Genomic DNA, 17,149 nt, shown 5'->3' on the forward strand with positions numbered 1-17,149 from the left:
TGTTCCAGAAAGACCAGTTTCTCTGCTCTTGGATGACAGTGATCTGTAGAGTTGACAGGTCCGCTGATTTTGTAGTGGTGTTGGCATCGCACTGACCCAGATCAGGTCTGTGTCATGTCTGTGAGTTGAACTGAGTCACAGGAGGGTCGGCCTCATCACTACTATAACCTACAGGTCCTTATCCCTGGCTCTGCTCACCAGATAGCATTGGAGCCAGTCCCTTACCATCTTGAGTGGCCACTTGGAATATTCTAGGCCTCTGTTGGGCTGTACCTGCTTCCGTGAATCCGCAGCTCTAGGTTACTGCCTTCTTACTTGTGCATGGTGCGTGTTGATGGCTGTTTTCTTGTGTTCCATTCCTTAGGTCCTTCATTTAAAGCAAGCAGTTTGAAAGCAGATAAAAAGTTAGAATTCGTTCCTACAAACCTGCACATACAAAGGATGAGAGTTCAAGATGATGGAGGCTCAGGTATTCACTTTCCTTACCCTGTTGTTGAATTGTGTTCCACTCCTTTATTTCTGTATACTTGGTCCCTGAGTTGCCCTCTACCTGGCCCATTTTTCCTGTATGCTCCACTGCTGAGCAGCAAGAGAACCCCCCCCTCACCCCCCCCACTCCCCCACAGACCTCTGAAGAATTTCAGTTACAGAGTCCAAACCTCCTTGTGTATCTCCAGCTTCCTTTTGTTTTTATGGCAGGAAGTTGCCCATCATTGAGCCTTTCCCAGGAGGGGTGGAAGTGAGCGCTTAGCAGCCCAGGTGGCTCTGCCTTCAGACATCAACTTTCTTACTGAATAGTTAGTGTTGGGTCCAGCAAGCCCTCCTTCACCCTCAGGATGTAGGATCAGGGAGCCGTATGGGCTGAAGGGTCCCAGAGTGCTGTGTATTGCTGTAGCTGGCCTGTCTGCAGGCCTGATCCCAGAGTAACAGAGGAAAGCTTTGTGTCTCTCAGATCAGAACTATGACGTCATCACTATTGGAGCCCCAGCAGCACACTGCCAAGGGTTTAAGTCAGGCGGTCTTCGAAAAAAGCTGCACAAGTTTGAAGAGACCAAGAAGCAGTAAGTAAAGGAGGGTATTCGTGGTCCTTGTACAGCTGTGTCTGATGTTTGTGAGTTAAAATTATCAAAACAAAATCGCAAAAACACGCAGCCATCTGATCTGCTTCCGTGTGGCTGGAGGAGCTGCCTTAGGGACCCCGTGCTACTGTGTGTATGCGCGCGGCTGAGTGAGCGAATGAGTGAGGGGTGAGGGTACCAAATCATTAGTCCAGCTCTCCCGAAGTGAGCCGCGAACAGAGAGCCGCCCTGAGTGTGGCCCTAGGCAGCCAGCTGTGTGCAGCTCCTGCTCTCTCAGCTTCATTAGAACTCCTGTCAGTTGGTGGAGCCCCAGACTTGTAAGGCTCTGACAAGACTATACTTTCAGGGCTCATCTCTAGAGTTCCCAGAGTCCCTGGCACTCTGTCCTTTGTTAAAGGGTAGTGGTTGAAAGGATGCTGGGGGTTGCCCTGTTCTGTCCCTAGCAGGACACTGCCAGAGAGGCAGGGTGTGAGGAAAGGCTTCTCAGATGAAGCATTCCGTGGGTATCTTCCAAAATGTCACCTGGTAAAATTTGAGTGGCCCAGAGCGTTGGTGAGAGGAACACATGATAGGAGTGAGTGATGCCCTTGTGAAGCCCCTGGGTAGATGGGGGGAGGGGGTACCGTAAAGGTCTCCGTTTCAGGAGACTAATTATGGTCGGAACGTGTTTTGGCCACTGTGGACCATACATGAGTGTAACGTGGGGTAGAGAGAGCAGAGAGGCAGGGCCAGGCGGTTATCCCAGAAGGGGCAAAGTATCGGGCGGGTTAGCAAGAGTTGTTAAGGTGAGAGGGAGGAAGACAGTGTTACTGGAATGCCCCTGCAGATGTGACCTTGAGTGTAGGGTGGTTTGAGAGGCGTGAAACAAAGGTCATGGAGCCCCCAGACACCCACATGGTGGCAGGTAGAGGCAGGCGAGGAAGTTGCTAACAAAAATGGGGTTAAATGGTCATCGCCCCGTTCTCCTGCTGTGGCCAGAGTAAGGGTGCTTGCATGGCTGGGTCAGGATGCTACACATGTTAGAACAGTGGCTCATCAGGGCCATTAGAGTCAGGAAGACAGGGGGCCACTAACGTGGGTGATGCTGAGGACTGAGCAGGGAGCAACAAAGGACATTCTCAGAGAGGTTGTCCTTCGGGTGTGTGTGGACCAGCCCTGGATATGGGGAGGAGAAGCATGGAAACACCGGGCTTAGCAAGACCGTTTCAGCGTTCCAGTGAAGCCTTCAGGCGGCCTTGATTACTTCCTACCATGCAGGCGGACTGGCAGGCCATCATGTCCACAATGTCCTAGGGAGTAGAGGGGGTGCAGGGCCAGGGGCTATCAGTTGTGTGCAGCCAGCGGGAAGCGGGTGTGTCACTCCATCGCCTGGTGCTGTGTGGGAAGAGTGAGTGTATGAGCTGAGGGGGTGTGCTTCCCTGGGAGAGGTGACCAGTCGGGAGGGGACACCTGGCTGTCCCTTGTCCCTACCAGGTTGCAGTTTTGACTTTACATTTTAGCTTCAGAACTTACTGTCCCAGTGCCTTTGAAATACATACTACAGATTTTATGTTAACTTTGTACTAATGTCCTGAGTCCACTTTCTGACAGTTTGGGCTCTTGGAGCTTCCCTTTAAATGTGGATGCTTTGTGTCCCAGTGGGATGTCCCTGGGGCTGGAGTACAGGCCACAAACTTGCTCCAGGGAATAAGAATTTGACTCATAAGTTTGTTTATCCCCATATTCACGGCCTCAACAATTGCCTCTAAGTAATTTGAAAAAAGGAAAATCAGTCAGCCTTTAAATTTTGTTTTGCCTTTAGTATTTTGCTAACAATTGCTAATGCTTGGTTTTTGATTTTTTGTTTTTGTTTTTGTTTTTTCTGTAGCAGTTTTGAAGAGTGTTGGTGAGTTTTCTGCCTGTGGAGAGTGTATGTTGGTTCTTGCTCTTTTGCAGAGAAAGCCTGTGCTGTCCTTCATCCGGGGTGGCTCCATCCCATTGGCTGCGTGGCTCCAAGTCACGTGTCCTTATAGGCAGAGCTCTTCCTTCCAACTGCAATGTTCTTCGATAATGAATAGCCAGCCTATGCCCTACATACAGCCTTCCTTTCAAACCTGCACTCAACAGACAGGGCCCAGTTTGCCTCCTCCCAGGGCACAGAAGAGCCCTTTTGGGGCCCTGGGTGCTGGGGTATCACAACAGCCCACATTTTTACCCAGTGAGCCATCTCGTTGATCCAACGCCATTGAGAACCTTTTCTTTGTTTGTAGGCAAAGCTTAATCGCTGTGCTCCACCCTAACCATTTAAAGTGTCTTTTAAGATAGGGCTCACCAAGTTCACCCAAGCTGGCCTTGAAGTTGCCCTGCAGCCAAAGTTTTTCTCAAACTTGTAATCCTCCTGCCTCAGCCTTTAGTAGCTGGGGTTACAGATCTGTGACCTCAGGTCCAGTTCAGTCCTTCTTTTCCGAGAATTTGAAGCCTTTGAGTTTTCGCCTTTCCCTGGTCTGACGGAGCCAGTTTACGTGGTCATAATACTTGCCAGTTTGTGCTGATGTTAATGATGGTGTTGTTAAGGGCAGTTTTACCCACTGGACAGCAGCACAGGAGCCCAGAGACCTGGGCGGGAGCCAGGGGCCTGGGAAACCAACCGCCCTATGGGAAATGCTGCCACCTTGATCTGATGGCCCATGACCTAGATCCTAGTTGAGACGCTGGGAACACGGTGGCCTCCAGTCCTGAGGACACACAAGCACACCTAAGATGGGGCATCCCCCGTTTTCCCTTGGGGGCCCTTCCCTGGCATCCTGAGGGAGGGAAGAAGGCATGTGGGAGGGGTGTGTCATAGAAGTGTCCCCTCAAAGCCTCTGTCCCTTTCCCGCCCGCCCGGGACTTCTCCATAGCAGGGGGAGTCAAATCCCGGAGGGCCTGAGGGATTAGCAGTGAAGCGTAACATGGCGTCCAGGGGCTCCACTTCCGCTTGGCGGGTTCTAACTCAGGCGGTTTATTCGGGAGGGCTCTTCAGGTTCCTTCTTAACGGAAGACTCTAGACCTTCCACACCTCAGGAAGTGCTTGCCTGCTCATGGCCGCTCCCACCCTCTGACTCCCTTCTCCCAGGGTACCAAGCATTTCTAAGACACCTTCCCCTGGGAGCAAGGAGACATGGAAACCTTTGGGGGGCGGGGCACTGACAGCCTTCCCCTTCATATTCGGGGTTACTCTGCATGTTAGGTACTCCACTTAGGCTTACAGGCCTTCTGTGTTTAAACCATGGCCTACAATGACAGGCGGTGTGTGTCAGCAGGCCTGGGGTAGCGTTTAACATGAGACCCGAGGATCACTTCTGGGCCATTGCCTCCTGTGGCTATTGGAGAAGAGCTGGGGACCCAGATAATGAGTAGAACAGAGATTCTCTCCTCCCCCCCCCCGTCCCCGCCCCAGGACAAGGCAGTAGAGCCTCTGCACCCCACCCCATTGCCATGGAGTGGCTCCTGAGTTTGGAGCTAACTAAGTACGTGCATTTACGTATTCCTGGTGTCAGTTCTTTGAACCTGCCCATCTGAGCCTTCACCACATGCTTCCACGTGTCAGTCGTGGGCATGTTGCTGTAGCATGCCTTCTCCTTAGAGCACAGGGTGAGTGGGGTGATGTCCACCTGTCAGAGCATGCACAACCATGGGCTAACGAGACAGTAGACCCACACACATAACACATAGCGCCTGTGCCTCTAAAGGTCGAGGTCCAGAAAGAACAGACTGCAGTTTTAATTCTTTTTTGGAATGTATTTCTAAGACCTGACTGTCCGAGTGGCAGCTATTCATTCGGGAGAGATTGCAGGTTGGAAGCAGCTCCTGCGCAGGGCTGTGGAATGCAGTGTTGCACACTCACCGTCTGCTGCATGGGCTTCTGGCAAACCCGTCATTGTCCCTTGTGGTGTGTGGGCCTGTGCTGGTGGTGTTTCCTTCTGGGGCAGTTTGCTTTGTGGTGTTTGCATGTTGGCCACGTAGTCCGGAAAGAGAAAAGGCCGTGGTGGTTTCTTTCTGACTTGCTTTTGGTCCTTCCTCCCTGGAAAGGTCTGGGGTGACTCTCAAATCCACAAGTGGGGTAGGGTGTGGTGAGGCCCATACTCTGCTCTCCATGTTGCCCCCATCCCTGGAACCCAAGGACAGCCCTTTATTTCAGAAGCAAAGGGACCAGTTCTGTCCTGAGCTCAGTGTCCTCTCATCCTAGGAGGCCACTGCACGGGTGACTTTCATGTCCCCTCCTTAGTTTCTCAGGCACCCTCAGATGACCTAGAAACAAATTAATAATGTTTGATTGATTGAGGCCTCATCTAACAGACATAAGCTTATGGTTGCCATTTTGGATGACCACACATGCTGACCCCACCCATGAAGCCTGGGCATATGGAGTTGGTCCCTCAAAGGCTCCTGCTTACACGGGGCAGCAGCTGGCCTGGCCTTTGACATCTCCTTCCCGTATACATATGCTGCGTGGTGATGGGGGACAGGAAGGAAGGACTGAGGTTTCAGGCATTGAGGCGTTGGGCCCGCCTCTGGTTGGCAAGCTCTCTACTTTCTCGTAAGGAATGCTGTTGTCAACATAAGGACACCCTGAAACAGGAGAGAGAGAGAGGAATCCCAGTGTTGGGGCCTTGTTGTGGAATATGTGAGAGAAAGATGTGGGTTTGCTCACAGGAAGTCTCAAGGCCCTGGTGGCCGAATGAAGAAGCAAATGTTAGGGTATACTTTTTGGTTCTTAAGTTTTTTGCTTTGTTTGTTTTAATGTATAGTCCAACATCGATTGCAGTGTGGTAAATTTGATCCTTTCTGGTGTAAGCAGACCCCAGATCTCTACTGAGATGAATAGATGAAATTCCTAGGCAAGATCCCAGCATTGGGTAGTTATAACAGTGATATTCCAATGTATTTATAGACATGTTCATGCTTGTAGTAAATATACAGACACATATATGTACAAGTATACTAAAAGTCTTAGTCTTCTATATATATTTTATACTTCTATTTAGATAAAAAAGATCTCCCAAGCTTGACCTTTACCCTTCAGTAACTGAGCTTCACAGGAGGACACATCTTTATTTTAGGGTTAGTTGTGGGTGGGCTGAATGATTTTGGAGAACCCCTTAGGACCTGTTGTTCCTTTTAGTACATCATCTAGCTGCCAGTCCATAATCTACATACCACAGGACATCATCCGAGCCAAGGAGATTATTGCCCAGATCAACACCCTGAAAACCCAAGTTAGCTACTACGCAGAACGGCTCTCCAGGGCAGCCAAGGACAGGTCTGCCACTGGCCTTGAGAGGACACTCGCCATCTTGGCAGACAAGGTAGGAGGGGCTGCCCAGTTGCATGTGGGGTGGAGGGATCCTTTGGGTTTCTGGAAGCTTCCAGACCACCCAGGGATGCCTGGAGCTGACCTTAAGAGAAGGGCTACTTCCCACCAAGTCACCCAAGTCACAGGGAAGTTTGGGATCTGCCCATGGTCAGAGCTCAGGCTGTGACTCTCGGGTGAGGCTTGAGGCCAGTGTGCTGCTGTGTCTTCTAGCAATCTGCATCCATTTTCTTGGGACTCGTTACACACGCCAGCTTCCTTAGTGCCTTCCAGTCATAACCTGTGCAGCAATTATTCACACATAAGAAATGAACGATATAATCTTATTGGCCGATATAGAATGAATTTTAAAGGGTTCTGTTTAACCATAATTGAACCCTGATTAGAAGTCTGCATGCTAGAGCGCGGCTCTCTCGGTCTCTGATTGATGCTACTCTTGCCCATTACCCAGGCTCCTTCCCTTCACACAGACTCTGGTGACACCTCTCCACCCACACCTGATTTGCCGGGTAGGAGCCGTACCAGGGCCACTGGGAAAGGAAGTTCTGGTTGTCAGCAGTAAAACCAGGATTAGAAGTGTGACGGCAGCAGTTCAGTAGTCCAGAGCCTGGAGCGTTAAAACTGCTCTATGGTTACACAAAAGTAGTATGTGACCTGTGGGCATTGGCCCCTGGGAGCCTGGGACACACTCCACCGTGTTGTCAAGCCTGGAGTATAAGCCCTTTCTCTAGTGAGCTAGGGTCAAAGGCAGACAGAGCCAGGAAATGTCCAATGGTCTCAGACCCTTCGCTTCTTCCTTGACCACCTCTAGGATAAACAGATCTCGAGCAGACCCCTGTCCGCTAGTCTTACCTGGAAATTCTTGCCGAGGTTATCCCTGCCAGGTCACATGCTCCTTTATTTTCAGATCCCCTAGAGAAGGCCATGCTGTATCTCTGTGGGACAGGGTGGGTGGCAGAAGCCTTGTCTTAGGCTGTCTGCTTCTCCAGGAGAAGGAGTGCTGAGCAGTCTGCTGTGTGTGTGTGTGTGTGTGCCTGCAGACCCGGCAGTTGGTCACTGTGTGTGACTGTAAGCTGCTGGCCAACTCCATCCATGGACTGAATGCGGCGCGGCCTGACTACATCGCTTCCAAGGCCTCCCCTACCTCGACCGAGGAGGAGCAGGTGATGCTACGGAATGACCAGGATACCCTGATGGCCCGGTGGGCAGGGAGGAGCAGCCGATCTTCCCTGCAGGTGGACTGGCATGAGGAGGAGTGGGTGAGTCCTGCTGCTGCTGCTGCTGCTGCCTTCCTCCACAAAGTGCCAAAGGCTGCACCTTGGTTAGCAAGCCGCAGGTCTGCTTCCCCGGTGCTCTAGGCCACTTGATGCTGAGACGTAGGCCGTCTTCAGACCACAGGGGTGTGAATTGTACATGACTGTGCTGGGGACCAGGCCGCTCCTCTTCCTCAGCCCTCTGCTCATCCTTTACCCTTTGGGGCTCTTTATGTTCAGTGCCCTGACATGTCACTTCATTGTTCCAGAGTTGGCCAGAGGGCTGCATCGCTGTCTTTAGGAAGGGACACATCCCAACACTGGTTGTCATTTGTTGGGGCTACTGCTCAAGGGATCCTGCAAAGCACTGAATTATTAATTAGCAGCAAAGTGTCCCTCCAGCGCTGGTAGCCTGTGGTCTGCGTGGGTTTCCCAGCTCGCTTCCAGCCTGCCCTCCCCTCCTCCCATCGCCCACCCCTGCCACCAGCTGTTTGCAGTCCTGTGCGTCAGAAGGGGACCTCAGCATGTGATGTTTGTAGGTGGCCTGCAGTGGAAGGGGGAAAGGGCCTGAGTTCTTAGTGCCCTGTGGCCTGTCGGGTGAGACCGGAAGGCTATCCGTCCTCCCTAGAGTAGACGGCGAATGCCTGCCAAACTTTCCAGTCAGTGACCACAAGCTGCAAATTGCCTTTGAAAGGCACATGCGACTTCAGTGGTGACTTAGACGCACGCACGCACGCACGCACGTCCTCAGGCTGGGACCCGGAGAGAGGCGAAGTAGGGTGTGCTCTGTCCTTGTTTTTCTGTTGCACAAACTGACCCAAACAGTCTTACTGGTTTGAAGGAGAAAGTGTGGCTGAACGTGGACAAGAGCCTGGAGTGCATCATCCAGCGCGTGGATAAGCTGCTGCAGAAGGAGCGTCTTCATGAGGAGGGTTGTGAGGACGTTTTCCCCTGTTCAAGCACCTGCTCCAGCAAGAAAGGTAACCGGAACAGCCAAGCCTACTGGATCAGACCGGAGGACCCCTTCTGTGACGCCCCCTCGGCGACATGCCCCTCCTCCATGCCCACTGCTGCATGCCATCCTCACCCAAGCACACGTGCGTATGCATCCACGCTTCCCACACCGCCTCGACTTGTGCCTCATTACTTCTATGTGTCTGTGTCTCTGACTCCATGCCTGCCTCTCTCAGGCAGGCTGCAGGGAGGGCTTTCAGGCAGCGCAGGGTGTCAGGGGGAGTCCTGCATAGAGCCGCAGATAGGCAGCGTGGAGGCCCCTGCTGGCCTTCTATACAGCTGGGGCCACTGAATCTGCACCGGGGCCACAGTGTCATGGCTGTGAAGTCTTCAGGTTTGTGAGCCAGCCTGAGAAGCTGAAGGGGATGGATGCAGGCTTTCTGTGTGTGGTCTTTGTTGTGTTGGGGATGGGTAGACTGATTTTATAGGAGCAATGCTGGACGAGCAGCACTTAGGCCTCACGGGCTCTTCTCATTGGCTGGGCATGCTCTTATCCAGCAGAAGCATGCAGCCTCTTGTAACTCAGTCAGATGAGTTAGACTGACCTGTTTGACGCCGGTCTTTGAGGGGATCTTGGGTGCAATACTTCAGAAAGGGACACAGGGATAGCAGAGGGCTAAGGGCTCAAGTGTCTGAAAACAAGTGGGCCCTTGGTCCCTCCTCTGTGGTGCCTCTCTCTCCTTTGTAAGAGCTGGAGAACCCTTGGGTCAACTCATCTGAGCCCAGGCTGCGCACCCAGCTTCGGCCCCCTCCCCCCTCTCCGTGGGGAGCTTTAAGCTACAGTAAGGGCAGCCAAGATGTCAGAATTGGGGTTCATGTGATGAGGCCTCTGCAATTCTCACTAGACAGTGCCATTGAAGGCAGACTCATGCACCTTTACCAGAGTCTCTTGATAAGTCCTTCAAGTGTTGTGTATCGCCTCTCATCTGTCTGCGTTGTTTAAGGGCACTGTCCCAATCATCTGCTTTTCTGTCGGGGTGGGGGCTACAGCTGCCACCTTTCCAAGCCTGTGACCCATCATTCATCAAACCAGCTTGTGTCTGTTTTGTTCTCATTTTCCTGTTTAATTTTTTTCTCAAAGTTCATTACTTACTTCTCTTTAATGTTAGCTTGTCTGTAGGACTAGGAATATAGTTAAGTGTGCATCACCTGCCTCTGTGTATGAGTGAGACTACTTCAGGACTGAAGAAGAAATACATACAATTTTGTTTGTAACCCTAAGTATTTTCTGCAGATGCAGAAGAAAATGGTTAGATATTTTAAAATTTAGGAGCTAGTGTGTTGTGTGATCAGGCTGTTTGTCTTTGTGACTCACTTGTCTGTGGTTCTTGTCCTCGTTAGGGTTTTTATTGCTATGATAAAACACCATGACCAAAAGCACCTTGGGGAGGAAAAGGTTTGTTTGAGCTTTTACAGCTTGTAGTTTATCATCCAGGGAGGTCATGGCAGGGACTCAAGCGGAACCCAGAGGCAGGAGCTGCTGCAGAGGCCATGGAGGAGCGCTGCTTACTGGCTTGTTCAGCCTGCTTTCTTACACGGCCCAGGGATAGCACCACCCAGAGTGGGCTGGGCCCTCCCATATCAATCCCTAATTAAGAAAATGTCCTGTGGGTTTGCCAGCGGCCAATTGCTGAATTGTTAACCCAGGATCTATGTGTACCCCAACCACGCGTAACCCTAACATCACCTACTGAGTTGTTGGTCTGGGATCTGTGCCCAGCCTCCTGCACTCCTGAGATCACATGCTGAAAATTTCAAGTGAATAGGGAGAGAGTCCATAGTGGTCATCAACCCTCAAAGGGCTCCGTGACCTCAGACCGGTTAGGAGCCTCTGATCTGAGAGGAGCCTCCTTTCTCTTTCCCTGGGTAAACTCTCACAGGGGTGTTCCCACCCTGCTATTAGAAGCCACCACAGACATTCTTAAAGCAGGATTCTAAACCCCCCTCCTCATTCGTGACTGTGGGTCCTGGAGGAGAGGTTATGGAGTGGCAAAAATAAGCAGATATACGTAAAAACATGTGGCTTTTCAAGGCTTGGGATTATTCTCATTAGCCAGATGTTAAAAAAAAAAAAAAAAAAAAAAAAAAAATCACTGACCACATAGTTTCACACCGATGAGCGTTCCTGTCTTAGCCAGCTATTCTCAGGGTTTGAACCCTGACCAAAGAGGCTGAGCACTTCAGCCTCAGAAAGCCTTGCATTTTCTTTTCCTCTTGTCAGTTTAAGAAGTCATGTCCAAACACAACAGAGGCAGAACTCCTCCTGACCCCCCAGACACCCCAAAACTCACTCTGGCTAGTCTGAGAATCTGAAGCTTCTCATTTCAGTTTCTCACAGACGTCTTTTGAACTGAAATCCAGTGTTATTCCTTAGACGCCTTTCTTAGGTACCACATCCATTTAACTAGGAATTTTAGCTTTTATTAAGGGGAATGTGAAATTAAAATGAGTTCATCCCAGTAAGACTCAGCAAAAATGAACTAGAGTCAAAGTTGGTATTCTTTGAAGAGCTGGGGGGGTGGGGTAGCTGGGGGGGCGGGGTAGCTGGGGGACGGGGTAGCTGGGGTGGGGGAAGGCCTAACTGGAATAGTTTCCTAATTTGGAGCCATCTCCAGAATCATACAGCGTTTACATTTAGTTTAATTAGACTTTAACAACTGGCATAGGGTTCTTTTGGTATAACTGGTTTTATCATTGGAACTCTGGATTCTTCGGAAAGGCAGGCAGGGGTCTCTCTCATTTGATGTAAACTAACGTGGGTCTCCATCCCTGCCCATCATCGTGTCGTCCGTGGCATTGTGTATGTTGGTTCACTCATCTTGAAGAACATTTTATGTTGAAGCGTTAGCAACATAGATGTTATGTTGACTCTGGTGAATCACCGTTGTTCACCACTGAGGGCTCAGCTGCTCGTGGCAGCAGCAATGCCCTTGGGAAACCGAGTAAGAGGCGCCTGAGCCCAGGCCTCTTCTCCATGTGTTTACCTCCTTGCTGCCAGCTGCTGATGCAGTGGCTCTGAAGCTGAGTTGCTCATGTTTGAACTGTGTGCTGCTCCTTAATCATCCCTGTTGCCCTCCATTTCTGTGCAGATTGCAGCCCCCCTCCTGAAGAGTCCAGTCCAGGTACGTGCTTTCTGTTCAAGGCTCCTGCTGGTGTCTTTTCAGTATTCAGGTAGTGCTTGTAGCTCACTTACCTAAGATTGTTTTGTGCTCCCATAGTTGGGAAAATACTTTAGGTTTCCTTTGTTCTGTGGTTTGGTGAGGGACCTGTGGGACTAAGGGAATTGTGGCCTGACGCAGGCTGCTGGACACACCGTGTTTCCCTCTGCATCCTTAAAGCCTTCTCACATGATGTACTCTGAGTGCCCTGGGTCCCGTGGCGGGTGATCTGATTTAGAAAGTTATGTGTTTGTGACTATTTCAGGATGTCCAACCTAATGTCTGCATGGAGCTGTAAAGGCACAGGTGGATGGTTCGCATCCTCTGGACGAAGCTTTAGAACTCTTCCAGGCATCTATCTTTCTGCTCCATTTTCATGGAGCACCTAATGTCCTCGGTTGTAGTTCAGGCATTGGCGAACTGCGTGCGGTCTTGAGCTAAATCCTGGCCACAGCCTGCATTTATAGTATTTTGTTGTCTACCACCTATTGTTTTGAGTTAGTGCAGACACTCCGTTGCCCTCCTAGTCTATAAAGACTATTATAGGGTGTGCCAACCCCTGATCTAGTTCCTACTGAGCTTCCTGTATATGGCTTGTGGTTTTCCTCACAGTGTGCATGCACACCTATTCCCCAAAACATTTTTTTACTCTAAAAAAAAAAATCAGCTATATGGTCAGGCCAATGATTGCATATTTCTGAGTACATCTAAGATGGAAAGATACCCGCTCTACATCTAGAGTACAGCGAATGATGGGCAAGGATTTGTGGGTCCATTTCTGCGCTCTGACACAGAGCCATGAGCCCACTTACTGTGGCCACCTCATTGTACGCTCCGTTTGCTTTCAGGGCCTGTATTGTTCTTTCCCCCAAGTGTCAGGGCCCTTGCATGGGTCTTAGAGCCCGATGTCATGAATGAGCCCTCAGGGTCGTTAGGCCTTAGTAAATCACAGTTATTAACCTTGCTCTCTTCTTGACTGCAAGTGTGGGCCATGGCCAGCACTGAGGACCAGAAGGGGTGGCCTGTGAGCCTGTGACAGGACCTCGGGGACTCTTCCACACTCCGGTTTCTTTGTGACTTACAGAGCTCTTCCACCACTTAGGAACCCTGGCGGCTTGTCCATGGTTAATGTTGAATGGACAAAGATGGTTCCCTGCCAGGGGTCAGAGGCTGGAGAGTTTGTTTGATGGGTAAAGTGCTTGCTGTGTAATGGTGAGGATCTGGCATCAGATCCCCAGCACCCAGGTGGAATGCCAGGAGTGGCAGAGCATGCCTGCAATCCCAGCCCTGGTCCCCAGAGCTGGCTGGCTGGCCAGGAGGTCGGCCAGCTGGTGAGCATCCAGGTCACTGAGAGGCCTTATCCGAAAAAGTAAGATGGGAGCCATAAAAGAAGACATTAGACATTAACTTCTAGTCTTCCCACATGGATGCACACACCTACACATGAGCACATACATTCATATACTACATACACATAAAATCACACAAATATACAGACATATATGCACCCTCATTCCCTGTTCATACTGATGGATTAATTAAAAAGATAAAAAAGCAAAGTCAGACTGTAGATTGGGAGCACACTTGAAGTTTTCTGAAGTAGTATGGACCATAGATTGTCCAGGCAGCAAGCGTCACAGGTTAGCAGGTACTGAGGAATTTACCCCCAAAAAGTGGAACGTCTGCAGCACTTAGGGCATTGCCTAGTTGACCTGATTTAAAAATAAAACATAGTAACAATAATAGTAATAATAAGTGGTAGTGGTAGTCTTTCATTTAGAGGTAGCACATTGAAAACCTTTTTTACCAACGTCAACATCCCAGCCGTTTTTATTAGACAGCAGTGGGTAGATACCCTCTGCTGCCACAGAAACCAGTTTGGTTTGGGATTTTTTTTTTTTAATTGTGAGTTTCTGTTCATACTCAAAACACCCATTACCCACCCCCTAACTCCTGCTCTCTTCCCAGTAGACCCAGGCTGACTGCTAAGATAATGGCTTGAGAGTCAGACATACACAGGTGCCCATTGTGTTTGGTCTTAGAATGCTGGAATGGCGGTCGGTGCCCTCACCAAACTCCAGCCATTCAGACTTACCTGATGCCGTATGGGAAGATGCCACACTTGTCCCCGTGCAGTATCATGGCACCCATTTTCCAGTCCTACCTGAATTTCATTTCTGAGAAAGTTACAGTGAAAAGGTCATGTTGGGGAGGCTTGACTCGGCTGAAACAGCTGGGTACTCTGATTGGCTTCTGGTTAAAATGGCCATGATTGTCCTGTGAGTTGTATATGTGTGGTAACTGGGCAAGGGAAATGACAGTGTTTGATCTAAGCATTTCAGTTCTTACTGAAGAGCAGTATTTGGGGAGCTGAGGGAGCTTGGTTGCTTTTATTTTTTGACGTTGGATATTAGCATGCAGTCCGAACTAGCCTTGAACTTGTTACCCTCCAGCCCCAGCCTCCCAGGCTCTGGAACTATAGGCGTGCACTAGCATAGCTGGTTTGTGAAGGTTTCATCTGACTGTCCCACTCTCAAGTGGTTAGATATATTCTCTAGTTGTCACCGACCATCTTTGATAGACTCTGTTGACGGAGTTCTTCACAGAAAGGGGAACATGGTTTCTGAGGAGTTCAGCGGGAAACTGAGGTCTGGGAATCTGTCTAGACCACATGCTGAGGGGTCCAGGGCCTGGCCTGTGTTCGCCACTGCTCAGTGGCCAGGCACGGGACTCATATTTTCCACTTCTCAGTCCAGTGGTTTTTGTCACTGTGTCATGTTTGCTCAGACCTTTCTGCTTTGGAGTCTAAATTTAGGCTTTTTTTTTTTTTTCTGTTGAGACATAACTCCAGTTAGATCATTTCCAGCCCTGGACTGTTGTGTGTGCCTTATCCACACTGGCCTGTCACTGAGTGTGGGCAAGTTCCTGCACACGTCTGTGCAGTTACAGTGCTAGCCGGAGGGAGAAGGGGCAGAGCAAGTCTCCCTCCCTGGAGGGTCTTCGGGCTCTGTGTGTGCGCTCTGTCCCCCAGGATGGGCACTGCCTGAGCTTGTTTGGAGTGCTGGCTTCCCTCCCCTCGTAGGGATGTGCTGGTGCCTAATTTTGGGCATGGCATGTCTTTTTGATGTCTTCTAAGAAGGAAGGAGACAGGCAGAGCCAGAGCTGCCGCTAACCCTGCTCTTCCCCCCGAGGTTCACCCTTTGGTACAGGGTCAAAGTCCCTTACATCTCTGAAAGAACACTAGGCTGGCAATAGTGCACACCCGGCGGGGGAGGGGTTGAGGAACAGAGTGAGTACAGAGGGGCTGGCAGGAGCAGAGTTGGCACTTTTCTGTAAGAAGGGCCATGACGTGCCTGTGGGTGTCCCGTGTGGGTTATAGGGACCACCACACTGCACAAGGCGATAGATGGCTCTTGTTGCACACAGAATGCTTGTGGCCACGTCATGCCCCGCAGAAGCTTCTGTTGCTGCCGTTGTCTTCGGCAGCCATAGCCTTGTCTATTGAGGAAGGGGACCCTAGCCGTTTTCCGGTCTCCGGTCTGTGTGATTGGCACCACACTAGGACCGCTTTAGCTTGCTGCAGCAAACGCGGGCAGAGGGTCGGAGCAGAACCGGCTCTCCTCCAGGCCACACAGAGGGGCGAGCAGGGTCAGGTGCAGAGGGGCCGGGGTGCGCGAGGAAGGGGGGGCAGTGGTTAGGGTGGGTGGCTTGCTGCCGTACAGGACTTGCTTCTCGCAGCCTTTCTTTGGAATTCTAACAAGCTCTTGACTCGTGCACAGGTGAATGGAGTGAGGCCCTTTATCCTCTGCTGACCACCCTCACAGACTGTGTGGCCATGATGAGCGACAAAGCCAAGAAGGCCATGGTCTTCCTGCTCATGCAGGACAGTGCCCCCACCATTGCCTCCTACCTGAGCCTGCAATACCGCCGGGACGTCGTCTTCTGCCAAACCGTAAGCCGCCGGCACACGGACGGGAGGGCACCTCCCGCGCTAGAGGGAACACGCAGGCGGCCCTGCCCTCCCCTTTACTTGGGGCCTTGTTTCCCCAGCCTGTGGCTCACTTAGTAGAGAGACCTGGAAAGGAGGCCTCGTTGATGAGTATGTGTTCCTCCTGAAGAGCCAGCTCTGACAGGAGAGCCCAGCACCAAGCAGGACAATGGCAAAGGCCTCTCTGTCACCTTCTTCCTTCTCTCCACAAGGGGTGTGATGGAGGGTCTCATGGGGGCTTGTCAGTGCAGTTGAAACAGCAGGCACTCAAGTTCTGTGGCTTCAGGTTCACAGGGCTCCATGTAAAGATTTCAGTTACCACTCAGGGATGAGTTGAGATGACTCTCCCAAGTTAAAAGATGCAGTACCAGAAGTAATGATGTGAGTAGCTTGGTAGGGGCTGGTGCCCTAGTCCCCCCCCCCATGCTGGGAAGCCTGGTTGGTCCCACAGAAAACTTCCCTAAGGAAACCAGGCAGCTGCATTCCCCCTTGTTCCCAGGCCCGGTTGCTGGGGCTCTGAGTAGTTAACCCTCTCTCTATTGGGAATTGATTCCCAATAGAGTAACAACTCCAAGCAGGGCATGTCAGAAGCTGAGCCCAAACCAAGCTCATCTTTGACAGGTGCTGCAAGCCCGTGTGTACCACCCTTCCCATAGCCTTTGATCACTGTGGTCCTGGCCCCTAGCCTGTCCCCGAGGGATAAGAGCTGCTGCTGGTGTTCCTGGAAACAAAGGGACCCGGGCATGTGCTGGTTACTGCTTGGGGTAAAAACGCCTGTTGTACGCTCCATGCCTTCCACAGCTGACGGCCCTCATCTGCGGCTTCATCATCAAGCTGAGGAACTGCCTGCACGATGATGGCTTCCTGCGGCAGCTCTATACCATCGGCCTTCTGGCCCAGTTTGAGAGCCTGCTGAGCACCTACGGTGAGGCCCCAGTGTGGGTGTGACCCCTGACCCAGGCTTCCGTTTGCGCCTCTACCCCCTTGCTTCCAAATGAGCCCAGACATCACCAGGGTATGTGACAGGAGCTAGGTGACAGCCCCACACAGTTAGGCACGCCTTGTTTATCGTGAAGGTCTTTCTAGTGAATATGGGTGACGATTTGGGTTACTTCTGAATTACCCCACTGAATTGTTGGTGCAGTGACACCTGTACCCTGAAGACATTCATCATTATGTGAGCACCTCTCTCTAGCTGACAGGAGAGTTGCTGGTCAAGGGGAGGTGTGGTTAGAAACATGCAGGCTGGTTCCAAATTGCCTTTTAGGGAAACTCCCTCCTCGCAGACTTCTAAAAAAGTATTTTTTTTTTCCTCTTGGAATTTT

At 51.0% G+C, this 17,149-nt stretch overlaps 1 protein-coding gene across 11 annotated transcripts in view; it reads left to right on the forward strand.

Annotated features, from left to right (window-relative positions):
* The window catches only part of Inpp4a (inositol polyphosphate-4-phosphatase type I A), a 53,818-nt gene that overhangs the window by 17,231 nt on the left and 19,438 nt on the right, over positions 1-17,149 (forward strand). For 3 of the 11 annotated variants that reach the window (XM_051204543.1, XM_051204544.1, XM_051204554.1), the window contains 9 exons: positions 365-469; positions 953-1,061; positions 2,947-2,964; positions 6,223-6,406; positions 7,452-7,670; positions 8,506-8,761; positions 11,768-11,800; positions 15,616-15,788; positions 16,626-16,749. In XM_051204543.1, coding sequence (XP_051060500.1) covers positions 365-469; positions 953-1,061; positions 2,947-2,964; positions 6,223-6,406; positions 7,452-7,670; positions 8,506-8,761; positions 11,768-11,800; positions 15,616-15,788; positions 16,626-16,749 — 1,221 coding nt within the window. The remainder of the gene's footprint in view (positions 1-364; positions 470-952; positions 1,062-2,946; positions 2,965-6,222; positions 6,407-7,451; positions 7,671-8,505; positions 8,762-11,767; positions 11,801-15,615; positions 15,789-16,625; positions 16,750-17,149) is intronic. The other 8 variants (XM_051204548.1, XM_051204550.1, XM_051204545.1 and 5 more) reach the window with 6 other exon arrangements.

The sequence above is a fragment of the Phodopus roborovskii genome, unplaced genomic scaffold, assembly GCF_943737965.1.
Source record: "Phodopus roborovskii unplaced genomic scaffold, PHOROB, whole genome shotgun sequence".
NCBI lineage: Eukaryota > Metazoa > Chordata > Mammalia > Rodentia > Cricetidae > Phodopus > Phodopus roborovskii.